Genomic DNA, 14,655 nt, shown 5'->3' on the forward strand with positions numbered 1-14,655 from the left:
ATGTTGCCCTGTCTGTTGCTATTTAATTTGCAAAACTGGGCAATATTTAGTACAGAAAATTACTGTCATTCTCGGTAAAATTTTGCATATAAAGCCACAATATAGTAATAAATTATCACTATTCTAGCAATACAGAGCCTTGTTCGTTATATTTGTCCTGTAGGCAAGATATTAAATATGTAAAACCTTCAGCTCTTTTCATGTAGTGTGTGCATCTTCTAATAATACAAGGCGAAGATTATCAGGTGAAGTTCATCAAAATACTGGAGTGACATGTTTTCCTGTAAAAAAAAAAAAAAAAGTGCATCTCCATGAAAATCAAGATATTTCTTGGAAATCACACCATTTTGATAAAGAATATTACATGAAGTAGTCAGTAGGCTGGCTGCTAAGGATTTTCCTGGGAGTTCTAGAAATAGAGCTAGGTTCTTGTTTTGCCTGATTTATAATATTTCCATAGGTCAGTTTGTTTTACACTTTTCCTTTTGCAAATGTTTACATATTTCTTGAGAAAGAATAAGAGAGACTAATTTGACGAAATAACAATCATGGCACTCAGCTGGGATGTAAGCAATCCAGCCTCAAATCCATTCATTGAATTAGACAGAGAAGGGGTAAGCTGCTCCATCAGCATTATGTAGATCTTAATAACTGTGAAATTTAATGCAATATTTCAGTGTTGTATTGCCTAGCAGTTCCTGTTACACTTTCCTATAAGGAAGGCTGTAGCTAAATAACTAATAATGTAAAAACAAAAACCTATCAAGTATTTTTAAATTCCAAACTCTTTTTTTTTTTTAATTTTAGAACTTATTCAAACAACATAATAATTCTGGCTTGTGAATATTATTCAGAGGTAGTTTATTTTTAAAATGTTTAATTCTTTATAAAAATGGATCAGTCTCATTGAAAACACATTATGACAAGGAATGTACATCCATCCCTAATCAGTAACACTTGAAAATGAGGCTTACGTTTTTAAACACAATTTAAATCCCAGTCAGAGAAGAGGCAGTGATATATTTTTATGCTTCGTGTTGTAGAAATTCCCTTGGAGGCTAATCAACCTCACGATAACCTCTTCTGCCCAACAAAGTCATTCTAGACAAGATTTATTATGCAATGTCCAATGTCTGACATTTATGCATATAGCCAGTCTTGTGACAATCTGTAGTGCATTGAACTAGTATGCCTTAGAAATGAAGACAAACTTCGTGGATATCATTTCTGAAGAAGGCTCTATTAGTCTCTGAGGACTGTTTTTTTCTGGTCTGTTTTATAGTAGTCATTTTTTATTATTATTATTTTACTGTTTTGTTTGTTATATAGGATTTGTTTTCAAGGCTGGATCTTTGCATAATTGAATGGTAATGTTTACATTGACTATAATAGAACTGTACTGAAGTACTTTGACAGTGAATCACCTTTTTCTTCCCTTTACCTTTATATCTTGGTATGCACATAGATTTAGGCAGAGAAGAAATGTGAAACAGGAAGGAGAAATGTGGAAGGAAAAGTAGATCTCAGAAACAGGAGGCTGCAATATTACTTGTATGCATGCAACCTCATACATTTACAAATTGTGTTGGAAAAGAGAAAGGAAAACTCATATGCTTTAGAAAGTGTCCATCTCCTTTCTCGTGAAACTGAAAGATTTTTCCTTTGCTATTTTTTCCTGCTCCAAGAGATCTGTTGGCTATAGTGGAAAGTCTTTCATCCTGCTAGCAGATCATTTCACTCTGAAGAAAGTCGCACTGCATTCATATAGGCAAACTGCAAGGTTTTCTTTTCACTTTTCACTGGCCTCTTTTCACTTTCTCTCTCTAATGGTAATGTGAAGAACACGAAGAAAAAGCTCAGCTTCAACCAGCCCAGCCCTTTCATATAATGTTCTCAAATCCTTCCAAAGCAAGCAATAGGCTATCCCAAAACATAAATTTTGCTCTCTGTTAATGACCTTAGGTTCTTCTCCAGATCTGGATGACAGTGACTTAGTCCCAAGTAAGTACAGAGTAATAACACCTCTGTCCTTTTCCAATTTTACCTGTTCAAATCCTAGGTGACTACCATATCCTAATCTTTCCACAGGACCTAAGTAAAAGCCCTTCCCTGAATACATGCAGTGGTGTATGACAAATCAGATGCATAGCCAACAAGTATTTTTTTTATATGTACAAAAGAGAAACATCTGTCTTCTTCATGCCAAAATCCTGACTGTTCTTTCTCCTGGGAGATGTAGCCTCTTATGCAGCCTGAGCTCACAACCTCTGCTTGAGGCTGGCACTGAGGACTTTGGCTTAAAGGGTTTCCCTTGATATACATTTAGTAGGAGCAGTTCTGCCTGTTGGGGAAATAGAAGCTCAAAGGGGTGACTGAGTGCAACCAGTAAATTTTGAAACTTCCCCTCTGTGGCTATTCCTCATCTGAATGAGTAGATACCTACACTTTTAGAAACTGGATTTTAAAAAAGATAAGCTTTTTCTTTTTTTTTTTCTTTTTTTTTCTTTTTTTTTTTTAATTGTCCTGAAACAATCTCAAAACTTTTTTTTTTTTTATTATTTATGCTTGTAGATTGGTAGGTAGAATTTTGGTTGTTATGTTGTATATATAGCCTGCATGAGTGTTTCATACCATGTTTTTGAAATGAAAGCTGTTTTCATCCTAGAGCAGAAGTACTTTTGTCAGAAACAACAGATATATTATCATCTTTCTTGAATTCTTATTATCTGTGTGGTGTTTGTTTGTTTGTTTGTTTTTCCAGTGACCAGATATTTGAAATTGGAATACTGGATATTTTTGGATTTGAAGAATTTCAAAAAAATACTTTTGAACAGGTAAGTAGCTTTGTTTTGCTGAATTTATTATAACTGTCATTCATCTTTAAATATGTTTTGTTTTGTTTTTTAGCCAAAACGAGTGTTTTGATCAGAATAAAAATATCAAGGAGGAGAAAACTTGCTTTTAAGATATTTTTCCCAGTCTTCCTATATGGATCTGAATTAAAATCCAGGCTTTGTAGTGCTATTAATCATTTTAAAAGAATCTGGTAAACATGTATCATAATGATTTGGAAGAGGAGTAGTATCAGCCTTGAAAGAAAACCTGAGGAAAGTATTTAGTGTTGTCTGTTTTCATGCTTGTGGAACTGATACTTCAGCTAGGTCAGTGAATAGGATGACAATAGACAAGATTGGGAGAAAGATCAAAAGTTCTTCAGATGCCTTAGAGAGAATTAAAAAAAAAAAAAAAAAAAAAAGAATGAAAATGGTCCGTTATGCTAAGTGCTATTACTGGCAGATTCACCTCTGTGTGACTCTTCAACATGAGACTTTTTTAAAGTTGAATTACATCCATGGAAAATAAATTAAATGTTAGCTCAATGAATGCTTAAAAATCCATTTAAATATCAAACATTTTTTGAAGGTGGTAGAACTATTTGCCCACCTTTAACACTAGTCTCATAACACCAAAGCTCTTGAGAAGTGCATATTCCAAAAGCAGTAGCAACTCTACACAACACGCTGAAGGAGATGTGTAAGTTATTGTTCAGTTGTTCATTCATTCTCTTATGTAGCAGAAGAAAATTAAAGCAGTAGGAAGAGGACAACAAAGGCAACAAAGGACCTACTATTGTTTGAAATCAGAATTTGCCCATTCATCTCAGTTAATCCATTGTTTTATGGCTCAGCTTTCTTTTTCTAGTGAACTAGAAGTCATAGTGCTGCTTTAGTTCAGTATGTGTAGAATGTTTACTTGCCCACACAATTTCCAAAAGTCCAAAAGCACAAACAGGGCCTCTGCCTTCAAAATAGCATGTAAGAATACAATAACATGTATTTCCAGTTCCGCTCTTACAAAACTGTTTTTGCTGTTACAGTTTTGCCTAGCTTGAAAGCTTTGTTGGATTAAGTCCTACAGATGCATGCCAACATTCAGAGTCATTTACTCTGTGTGAATATCTTCTTTAGGTGAAAATATCAAGTGAAAAATAGGAAACATTTTGATGGACCAAAAACATGCAAAAAAAAAAAAATCCCATAAAACCTAATGATTAACAAGGATATAGTATTCTGTGCATTTTAAAAGAATCTCAAAAGAGAGGAGTGTGCCTTGGGACTTTTTTTTTCCTTTAGCTCTGTTCTGCATTTTTTTTTCTTATGAAACATGTAAGATCTGTAACTGACATCTGATAAAATACCATGAATTCCACTTTCTAAAGTAAGCCATTTTCTGCTAAGTGACTGCATAAGATGCTTGAGGAGATACAAACATAAAAACGTGTAAAAGTAGTTTATTTTATGATTTCTGCATAGCAAACAAGGTACTTTCAAGGTCAAGTTTGAATTTTTATTTTTTATAAATACATTTCAGGAGACATAGACTGTCCTTCTCCTTGGACTGAGTGGGTTTTGTTGAGTAATATTGAGTAACACTGTGAGTCATTACATCAGAAACTAGTGAATTGCATTCCTTAAAAGACAGAACGGTGGTGAGGGAATTACAGAGTTCATTTTTATGAGGACTCTGTCATGTGGTTAACACATCAGATTCCTGAAGCAATAGGTTGCAGTGTGAGCAAACAGAAGCAGTTTGTATCTCCACACGATGCAATTGTGTAGACATACCCCAAACAGCCTGCACTCAGGAGCTTGAGCTGTGTATCAGTCTAGCCTAGCTCAGCATCCTGCCTGGGCTCGTTAACCCCGTTGATAAACAGGCGTGTTAGCCCAGATAGAGTCCTCATGCAACGTATTGCATCATGTCTGCAAACATGCCCAGTGTCAAGGCCCGTGATTGCAGAACGTTAACATTAAATGGGCCTAGCAGCTGAACAGTGGAGGAGACATAGAAAATACATTTTTATTAGATTTAGATTAATATATTTTAAAATGGCATAGCAAAAGTGATTTGGTGGAAATTAACCTTTGGTTTCAAAGTAGTGTAAGAGAAGGAATTCTTCGTGATATCTGTTTGCCTGCTTTTAGAAAAGAAAAAAAAGAAAAAAAAAAAAAAAAACCAGCCACCACAATTATTTTCATGAACGATTAAAATCCCCTGACTGATGAAATCTTGGGACATTCCAAGCAGATGTGTGAATCTTGCTGGGGCTTCAAATTGGGTTAATTGGGTTAATTGGTAGACATTTTAATGTAACATTTAAGAGAACAATATGGTACTAAGTCATATGTCAATTTAAGCAATATGTTTAAATAGACTGTTTGAAGACATTTCAGGAAGAGAGAGATGAATAAACCAAGTAGAACAACAAGATCACTCCAGTGATTGTGTTGGAACGATAAACAAAGAATTGGACTGGTAACAGTTTATGAACAATGCACAGGACGAGGTGTGAAAGAGCTAGAAGAGTAATGTTAACTATGTCTACATCAAGAACCTGGTAACTTCTGCAGGCAAAAAGGTGTAGCTGATGGTTTACAAGAAGTTTTATAGATGATTATAAAAAAGAAGGTATTAGAAGTAAAAAGCAGTATTATTTGTGTTCAGTTTTGCTTGCACTTGGCATGCATTGGTAAGCCTTCATTGTGTAGAAACATGTATCTGTAATATATTATATTTAAAATATGATAGCAAAAATAGTATGTGATTACTTTTGAAACAATGTTAGTGAATGAGTGTATAAAATAAATGATAGTGAGTGGAGTTGAGAGTTTCTGGTATGAAACTCTTAGAAGACAGATTTAAAAACAGAGGATAATATTTTTAGAAGCTGTATTCTGAGGGAGTCGTTGCTCAATAAAAAATGAAAGCTTTTGAATTACCAGGACTCGGTGAGTTACTGGTCATCAGCTGAGCTATGGTAAATGACTACACTTTTAGCTCACCCCAATTACAATTTACAGTCACTTCTTAGCAATGATCATTAGCTTGGGAACAGCATTTTCCTAGAGCAGCTGTGTAACTGCTGTTCCAGAACAGCTTTTTATACAACCACACTGGAATGTGGTTTGGCCAGTATCTCTTGGTCAAACTCAAACACAAAAAGGAAGCATATGGTGATTGGAAGCAAACTGGACATACATAAGTCCATGTACCATGATGGGATGCACGAAGAAGTGCTGGAACTGGCAGAAGTCCTTGTGAGGCCACATTTGATAGTCTGTGATCAGTCATGGCGACAGGGAGAAGTGCCTAAAGACTGGAGGAAAGCAAATGTCACTCCTATCTTCAACAAGGGCAAGAAGGAGGACCCAGGGAGCTACAGGCTGGTCAGCTTCACCTTGATCCCAGGGAACGTGATGGAGCAGCTAATCCTGGAAACCATTTCCAGGTACATGAAGGAGAAGAAAATTATCAGCAGAAGTCAGCATGGATTACCAAAGGGAGTTCATGCTTGACCAGCCTGATGAATTTTCACAATGAAAATGACAAGCCTGATCATAGAATCATTGAATCATTAAGGTTGGAGAAGAACAAAAGAACTCCGAGATCATCTGGTCCAACCATCCGCCTACCACCAATATTACGGTGACTCTGCCACCTCCCTGGGCAACCCACTCCAATTCCTAGCTACTCTTTCTGAGAATAAATTTCTCCTCATTTCCAACCTGTACCTCCCCTGGTGCAACTTGAGGCCATTCCCTCTAGTCCTATCACTAGTTATATGTGAGAAGAGGCCAACCCCCAGCTCACCAAAATGGACTCTAGTAGAGACTTTCCTCTCTGATATCTGTCAAGGGGTAAAATGAAAAAATATTTAACTCGTGGTGAATAATGTATTTAGCTCTTGCATGATATTTTGCCTCTGTAGTCCTCTTAAGCTTTGCAAAGAAAGTATATATCAACCTTTTTTTTTTTCTTTTTTTTTTTTTTAATAGGAAATATAAGCAATTTATCTGAGTTAGGACTGAAAGTTACTGAAATAGTCAAATGTCTGTTGACTCCCATTCTACTCTATACCCATTAAAGTATGTGTAGCATTATCTGTGTGATGCAGCAGAGTGCTGGGAGAAGCATGGCTCCTGTAGCAGCATGGTGCTGCACTTCTCTTGCCATAGGAATCAGCTGGCTCCTAGAGCACACAGCATTGCCTGCTCCACTCAGTGCTTCAGTTCCAAGTCACTACAGTGAAGCGAAAGAGCTTGTACAACCCAGCTGTGTTCACAGGAATTTTAGCTTACATTTATTATTAGGTGCTGTAAATCTTAACTTCTCAGTGGGTTATTTCTTTAGTTAACTCTGCTGAGACCTCCTTTGATTTTGTCATGTCACCTTCCCCAGCTAAAAGAGCCATAACATTTTTTGTTAATTGATTATTTTCCCTCAGCCATGAGCCTGTTTCTAGCTATCTAAATGTAAGGTCATGTTGCCTGTTATGTAGATAGATGGGCATGAATAGATAAAAGTTACATAAATTAACTTTTCTACAGTCATTACGGTCTCAGTGATAGCAGATGGGAGGTCCCATACACAAGTGTCTGCATTCAGGCAGTCCAAAGGGCATTCCAATGTTTAATTTTATGCAGAAAAATCAGTCTTTGGTTTTGCTTGTCCTGAGCATAGACAAATGGGACTGTGGTCCAGTTAGCCTCCATGCACAAGATTTTAATATCCCTGTCAGGGAGCAAAAGGAGACAGCTGTCCCCTTGGTACCAGGGAGCCGGCCATGCCCGCCCTGATGGGCACCATCAGTTGGGGTCTGAACATGGTGGGCAGAGTCAGGGCTGGTAACGGGACCTGTCGCCAGCCCTGATGCAACAAGCAGCGAGCCGGGACTGGGGTACCATAAGGAGCAGTGGGAGATGGGTCTGGAAACTGACACTGCCGTGGTGTCTCTGAGGCAGGAACTGGGCCCATGGACAAAGTATGGGTAGAGGTCCCAGGGGAGGCTGAGTAGGGTCCTGAAAATCAGTGCTCCCAAGGGGTCTGACAAACCTGTGCTATAATCTGTTCCTTGACCCAGTTCCTGAGAGCCTTTCACTCTGTATAGCTTTTGTCATGGTGTACCCTTGTTCCCTGTCAGTCTCATTGTTTTTTTGTGTTTTTTTTTTTTTTCATTCTGCACATATTTTTTCGTTTGTGCGGGATGCTGTTATCTGTGCAGCAGATTCAAGCAAGCCACTCAAAAGCCAGTGTTACTCAGTTTTTAAGCTGGCTACGTCAAAATTCTCACCATGTACCTGACATTAAAATATTTTTTTTTCTTTATTCCTTTACAGTAAATGCTTTGTGGATGAAAATAAAATCTAAAATTTAGATTCCCAGCCAGATTCATTTTGTGATTGGTGAGATGCTGCGCAAAGACTTTTATTAACTGGTATCTTCTTTTTCACAGCAGCACCCAACTCTTTATATCCTACAGTATTGCTGGCCAGCAGTATGAGTGAAAAAGTCACTTGGAACTATTTCAATATCTCTAATTCCAAATTCCTTAAACCTGCTACCATGTTTGTTTCCTTGTTTGTTTATCATTCTGATGTGTTCAGAGTCAAGTGGATGGGTATTTCATGTTGCATTGAAATACTATCCTTTATGAAAAGGTTTTGTAGACCCTCCCTTGTAGAAGGATTTTCGGGTGACAGATATCCACAATAAAATTTCAATATAACACTGTTCTGTTTTACTCTGTTTGGGGAACATACAATGGCAACAGACCCCAAGACAACATGAATTCCCAGTGAAATAAAATTCTTCTAAAAGAGACACAGAAGGACTACGTTTGAATTTGCGTTGAAGCTACACAGAAAACAAGAAGTCTGTATTAAATCCCATTGCCCCTAAAAGGCAAAGGAAGAAATGTAATGGTTTATGGTGTTGTTATTTATGCATTAAAAATATTCTAATTGGTACTCTGCATAGAAGATGTGGAAGCCTAGTAACTGTCACTCACAGTACTAAAAGGGAAAAGAGATGTATCTTTTTTTTTTTTTTTTTTTTTTCACCAGGGTAGCAGATACAAGGGGGAACAGTCATCAAGATACTTCTGAGAAATGAGTGATTACCTACCTTAGGTTTAAAAACATTTTTGGAATCCAGACTCAGTAAATAGAAGATTATTCTGCCTTCCATTATCTCAGAATTGTGTTTTTGAGAAAAGATAGAGCACATCCTTACAAATTAAACTTGGCATTGTAGCTCCTTCATCTTGGCCTATAACATTTGCCCTGATAGATAGATTGATATGAAAGGTGTAAGCTTTACTCAATGCTCTGAATACACATCCCTTGGGAGAGCTAATTCTTCTCCATGACCTAAGGATGTAAATGAGTTTTGCAGAGGGTGATCACATCCATCTCAACCTCACTGTCTAATAGTCACCAAGTTTTCTTTTCACAAATCTCCCCCTTTTTTTGATATGCTTTTTCAAATAGTGTTTTCTATACACTGAGGAGCAGGGAAACAGGAAATTTTCATTAATGATAGGGTGGTTTTCTGTCTTTGGGGTACAGTACAGTTTTGGTCTCCTACCTAAATTTGAATTTTGAATAATATTACTAACTGGTCAAATGCAGTAAAGAAAAAGAGGTCAAACTAATACTGTCTAATGTGATGAATACCTATTTGTTTTACTAAATGGCACTATACATATTTTTTCTGAATACTACAGTTTGGATGCTACTTCAAGTTCAGTTTGTTTAAATACTTTAACTTAGCCTTTTTAATTGTATTGTAGTGATATTCTAGGAGTACTTTTTAATGAAGACTATGACACGTAAATTGTATTTTTATTTTCACCTAGACATGATAGTGAGTTAGGATTAGAAAGGAAGATAGGTGGAAAGGAAGATTTCTTACAGAAGAGACATACAGTGGAGCCAATAAAAGGCTTGTGACAAATAGTTTAACCATGTTTAATGACAAGAAGCGCTATGGGTTATGTTGAGTAACTCTGCAAAGAAAAGCAAATATACAGTGCTAAGAGGTATTCCCGCAACATTTATTTTATGTTAAAAATTGTGTTTTCTTTTATTACTACTACACTTCCATCTCATTTGCATGGGTGAAATTAAATTCATGTGTTTTTCTGAACTTTTCATATCTTTGGACAGAAAACATCATTGTTTATATAAACTTCATATGACAGAGCAAAAGAAGATGGGTTAGCCAAACTAGTTTAGTTCATTTTCATCAGATTTCTACATTTCAGTTGTTTTAATTATTGCAGCAACCTGTGTCAAGCATTTAATTTCAAACATTCTGTTTATCACCTTTTCTCAGCACGTTGTATAAAACATTGAAATGGAGAAAGAGGCAATCAGAGAGTCTTGCTTTTCAGCAGCCCCTGGCTGGTCTTCCAGTGCTCATTCTGCAGAGCTGCTGCTCACAACCAGTGCTAGACAGAGCAGCTTCGGAGCTGCTTGCAGTTTATATAATAACTTGAGCTTGCTTTCTAGTGTGGTTTGCAGCACCTTATTGTCATTATGGCCAGCCTGCTTATATGAATGACAGTGTTGCTTCTGTTACCAAAAAGCACACCAATGTACGCTATAATATACTGATCTGTAAAACTTATAATTATTATTTTTTCTTTTACCAGCCCAACACGTTATGTGTGAATGTTTTAACAAAATAATATGCCTTTCACTACTGGCAGTTGAAACCAATATTATTTATCAGATCTTTTTAAAATTTGACTAAGTCATTCTTACTCTCCAGCTGAATTTGTTTAGTTTAATAATTTTGCTGCACAGTCAGCACATCAATTGTTTTTATGTGTTTTAGGATAATTGCAAATGATAAAAAGTAAAATCGAGTTTATAGTGATTTTGTCAACTTCTCTTATGGTAAAATAAGAGAAAGTGTACAGTTAAATGACACAGCTCTCTAAAGAACTCATTTCCAAATATAGGTATACACAGCATGTGTCATGTTGAGGCTTTACATATCCTGTGAAGTATAAGCTTGCAATGTTATGTCTGCCTTTTAAAATAATGTTAAGGAGCTTCTGAAAAGATTTTGGAATTAGAATTTGAATTTGGAAAATGTTCAGCAAAGCATGCCTCAAAGTTAAATTTGCCTGCCTCAAAGTTAAAAAAGCTCTTTCAATAAAAAAATTAAATAGTATAAGTGAATTTTATACTTTCAGTGTTAACAAAATGAGATAACAATCTGAATTTTTATAAATCCTTCTTTTAAAAAATACTGGTATTATTTGAGGCTCCATTTTGTCTGCACTTTCATACGTTGGTAAGGACAATTAGTAACAGACATTTGGTTATAAAATCTGGTTTTAGTTTTATTTCTTGCTGTTATTCACACTAGCCTACTTCATTGTAGAGCAAGTGCAAGTTGACTATACTAGCGTGAGGTGTTAATGGAAAATTCAGGCAGCTATTACACATTACTTGGGTTCTTTTCCCTTACCTGAATGTTAAACCATGTACTTTTATGGTTGATCTAAATATCTCATATTTTTTAATATGACTTGCTGGTGGAATTGCTTTTATACACTTTATTCATGGAAGACATAGTTTATCGCCAAAACAAATATGTGACTAGTTTAATGTGAAAAGATACTTTGTGCAGTTATTCCTTGCATGATTCCTCATATAAAGGGTTCTTCCAACCCTCTAAGAGTTTCTGTTTTCTTAGTTACTTAGTGATAGTATAGCATTGGAAGAGATTTTAGAATTTCTCACTAAAATTGCCATTTTAATGTAAATAAAACAGTTCAAGATTTATTCAGCAAAGTTATTAAATGTTTACTTTCTTTGAAGGTTGTGAACTTTGAATAAAATACAAAAGGTCCAGGAATAAGCTGATACAACCCTCACCTGTTTTTAATTGAAAACCAGATTCCTATTAAACTATTTATTTTACAAAAGTGGCACTACAAGTCGTAAAAGGCAATCAAAGAAAATATTTGAGAGGTTTTTATATTATTTATCTCTGCAGACTTTGAACTTTTCTATGGAACACCATTTCTTGCCAACTTTCCATTAGAATATCAATAAAATGGAGAGAGGCATTTAGTAAAATATTCCTAGTTGTTTTATATGATATACTTGGGCAAAACACAATGAGTTCTTCAGAAACTGTTTTAGACTTCAGTGATTGTATAAGTGGAAGCAGAATTTGAACATATTTGTTAATACTAAACTAACTACAAAATCAGGATCTTAACCAAATATGCAGTTATTTTTTTCTAAAACCGTGTTGCATCTATGTAGTCTTCCTGAATATAAACTGCAGAAGAATATTGAGTGTAACAACATATATTTAGAGTTACACCACTTCAGTCAATGGAATTAGAGTAAATTTGCACTGTTTCATAATGCTGGTATTTGATAAGTCTTATGTAGAATTCACAATTATGCAGACAGAAAGCTGTTTATTCCCAATTTAATATTAATAGCTATTAAAATGTAAATTTCCCTAGGGTCTTCCTAATATGTGGTCTAGAGAGAGAGAACATGTTGTGGATTGACATTTCATCAAATTCAGTATTAGATATGCAGTAAACCCTATACTAATGGATGAATTATCCAGTAAACTTCTAATACTATTTTTTCTTCATTTTGCAATAGCTGTGTGTCAATATGACCAATGAGAAGATACACCAGTATATCAATGAAGTGCTTTTCCTACAAGAGCAAGCAGAATGTGTACAAGAGGGAGTTACCATGGAAACAGTATATGCTCCTGGAAACCATACTGCAGCCTTGGATTTTTTCTTTCAGGTAGTTTTCTGATCCACTTTACATCATGTGTATTTATACGCATACTCTGCGTATTAGATTAATATGAAGTTTTGTTTGCATTTCCTGTTTTTTGAATCTGAAGAGAAGGTTATGGGACCAAGGAAACCATGGAGAGGGTTGTCTGCTCTTGCAGCTTGAGGGCTAACAGATTTGTAATGAGCTAGGGTTGAAGAAGATGTAGCAGAAACTCTGCCCGTATTGATTCACGTGTAGCATTTGTGTGTCATGTCATGTCCTGAATGCAGCTGTAGTACTGACCAATCTCTGTTGTAAACTTGGCAGTTTCTTTTATGCCTGGAACTAGTTTCTGGAGCAAAACTTTTAAGAAGGACATAGCACAGTTTCCTAAAAGATCAGCAATAATTATCAGTTTTGAATTATCTGATATGCATAGACGTTGAGACTTACCAGAACATTTATACTGTTTTTTTTTTCTTTTCTTTCTATAATAGGTGATATGTTTATCTATAGTAAATTACCAGCTTTGTTACTTCACAAGGAACAACTGAAATTACATAAAACCAAACATCTATTTTTCATTTCAGAAACCATCAGGCTTTTTGTCAATGCTAGATGAAGAAAGCCAATCTAATTGGTCAGTGGAACAGAGTCTTTCTAAACGCATTCAGTCCTACTTGGATACATCAGACACAAATACAGTTTATTCTTCCACAAAAGATGGGAATGGCAACCTTGCGCCAAAGGATCAGGGCTCCACCTTCACCATTATGCATTATGCTGGGAGGGTAAGTTGTTTGAATGATGGGTTACACATAGTTAATGTAAATTCTGTGTGGCCTGTCCAAATTCTGGTTACAAATAACAATTCACATTGTAATGATGAATTTTCAGAAATCAGCTTAGTATCTCAATGCAATACATGTATAGAATTGCTGGTGTGTATCCTATGGTGTTTTTTTGGTAATGTTATGGAATAGGTAAATGTTAATCAGGACTTTTGTAGCAGGATTCAGTCCTACATAATTCTATATCCTAAATTGTATTTTCACTGTAAGCTGTTTATGAAGAAGAGGGGTGATTCAGATATCTCAGCATAAATGTTTAATGTCATTTTAGTTGGCTGTCACTTTGCTTTCAGAAGTTGTTCCAGAACAGGATAGGTTCCTTGTAGGTCCTGTGCCATATATATAGATACCACGGATACCAGCGTGAATCTGGCCAAAAAAAAACCCACATTTTTGCTGGCAAGTTGGCAATCATACCTAAAATATGTTTGTACCTTTTTTTTTTTTTTTTTAAATCTCAGAACATGCTGTGTCTTTAAATCTTGCGGTAAAACAGGATGAATGTTTTGCATTTCCCCTCCTGCAATGTTCACAGGAAAAGCATGATCAATTTTGTTAAATAGGCCTGTTACCCTTTTCTTCCAATACTCCCTCATTTTCATATTCTTACCACAATGAACCACGGCTAAAAGCAAGCAGAATAGTTATGTGTTTAAATGGATAAAAATATGTTTGTTTTATAATCTGACAGATTGTCCCCTCTGTAATTAATGTGACATGTTGCCACTTTTCTCTGTTCAAAGTACGGTATTTGGAATGAGCTAATGAGTATAGAAAATATGGACATAAACTGGGGTTCTCGGTTCTCTCTTTTCAAAAATTTCCACCGAAATCAAGTGAAAATGTAGACTGAAAGTTGCAGGAATCAGTCCTTGCATCTGAACAAATTGTTCTGTGTCTTTTCACACTTTCCAAGTCTTAAGCAGTGATCCCATGTGCTATCTCTCCACTGATGAAATCCCGTAAAAGCTTTGTGCCTGGCAGCTGCGTTTAGCTACTTTGCCAAGGAACCACAGCACTGTGATCATATGCACTGTGTTGTTTATAAATATAAATGTACTTGTTATTGTTTGATGACTTTACATAATAGGGGACTTTAAACCCGAGGTCTCAGGAAGCCTGGTATCAGGCAAAGCCTGGGTTTTTCATGATTTAGTGGTGGTTCGTGACTTGTACCTCATCACATCAGA

At 35.8% G+C, this 14,655-nt stretch overlaps 1 protein-coding gene across 5 annotated transcripts in view; it reads left to right on the top strand.

Annotated features, from left to right (window-relative positions):
- MYO16 (myosin XVI) overlaps positions 1-14,655 on the top strand; it is a 387,593-nt gene that overhangs the window by 267,603 nt on the left and 105,335 nt on the right. For all 5 annotated transcript variants that reach the window (XM_040536892.1, XM_040536877.1, XM_040536885.1 and 2 more), the window contains 3 exons: positions 2,762-2,834; positions 12,486-12,638; positions 13,205-13,405. In XM_040536892.1, the coding sequence (XP_040392826.1) occupies positions 2,762-2,834; positions 12,486-12,638; positions 13,205-13,405 (427 nt within the window). The remainder of the gene's footprint in view (positions 1-2,761; positions 2,835-12,485; positions 12,639-13,204; positions 13,406-14,655) is intronic.

This window comes from Cygnus olor, chromosome 1 (genome assembly GCF_009769625.2).
Source record: "Cygnus olor isolate bCygOlo1 chromosome 1, bCygOlo1.pri.v2, whole genome shotgun sequence".
In the NCBI taxonomy this organism is placed as follows: domain Eukaryota; kingdom Metazoa; phylum Chordata; class Aves; order Anseriformes; family Anatidae; genus Cygnus; species Cygnus olor.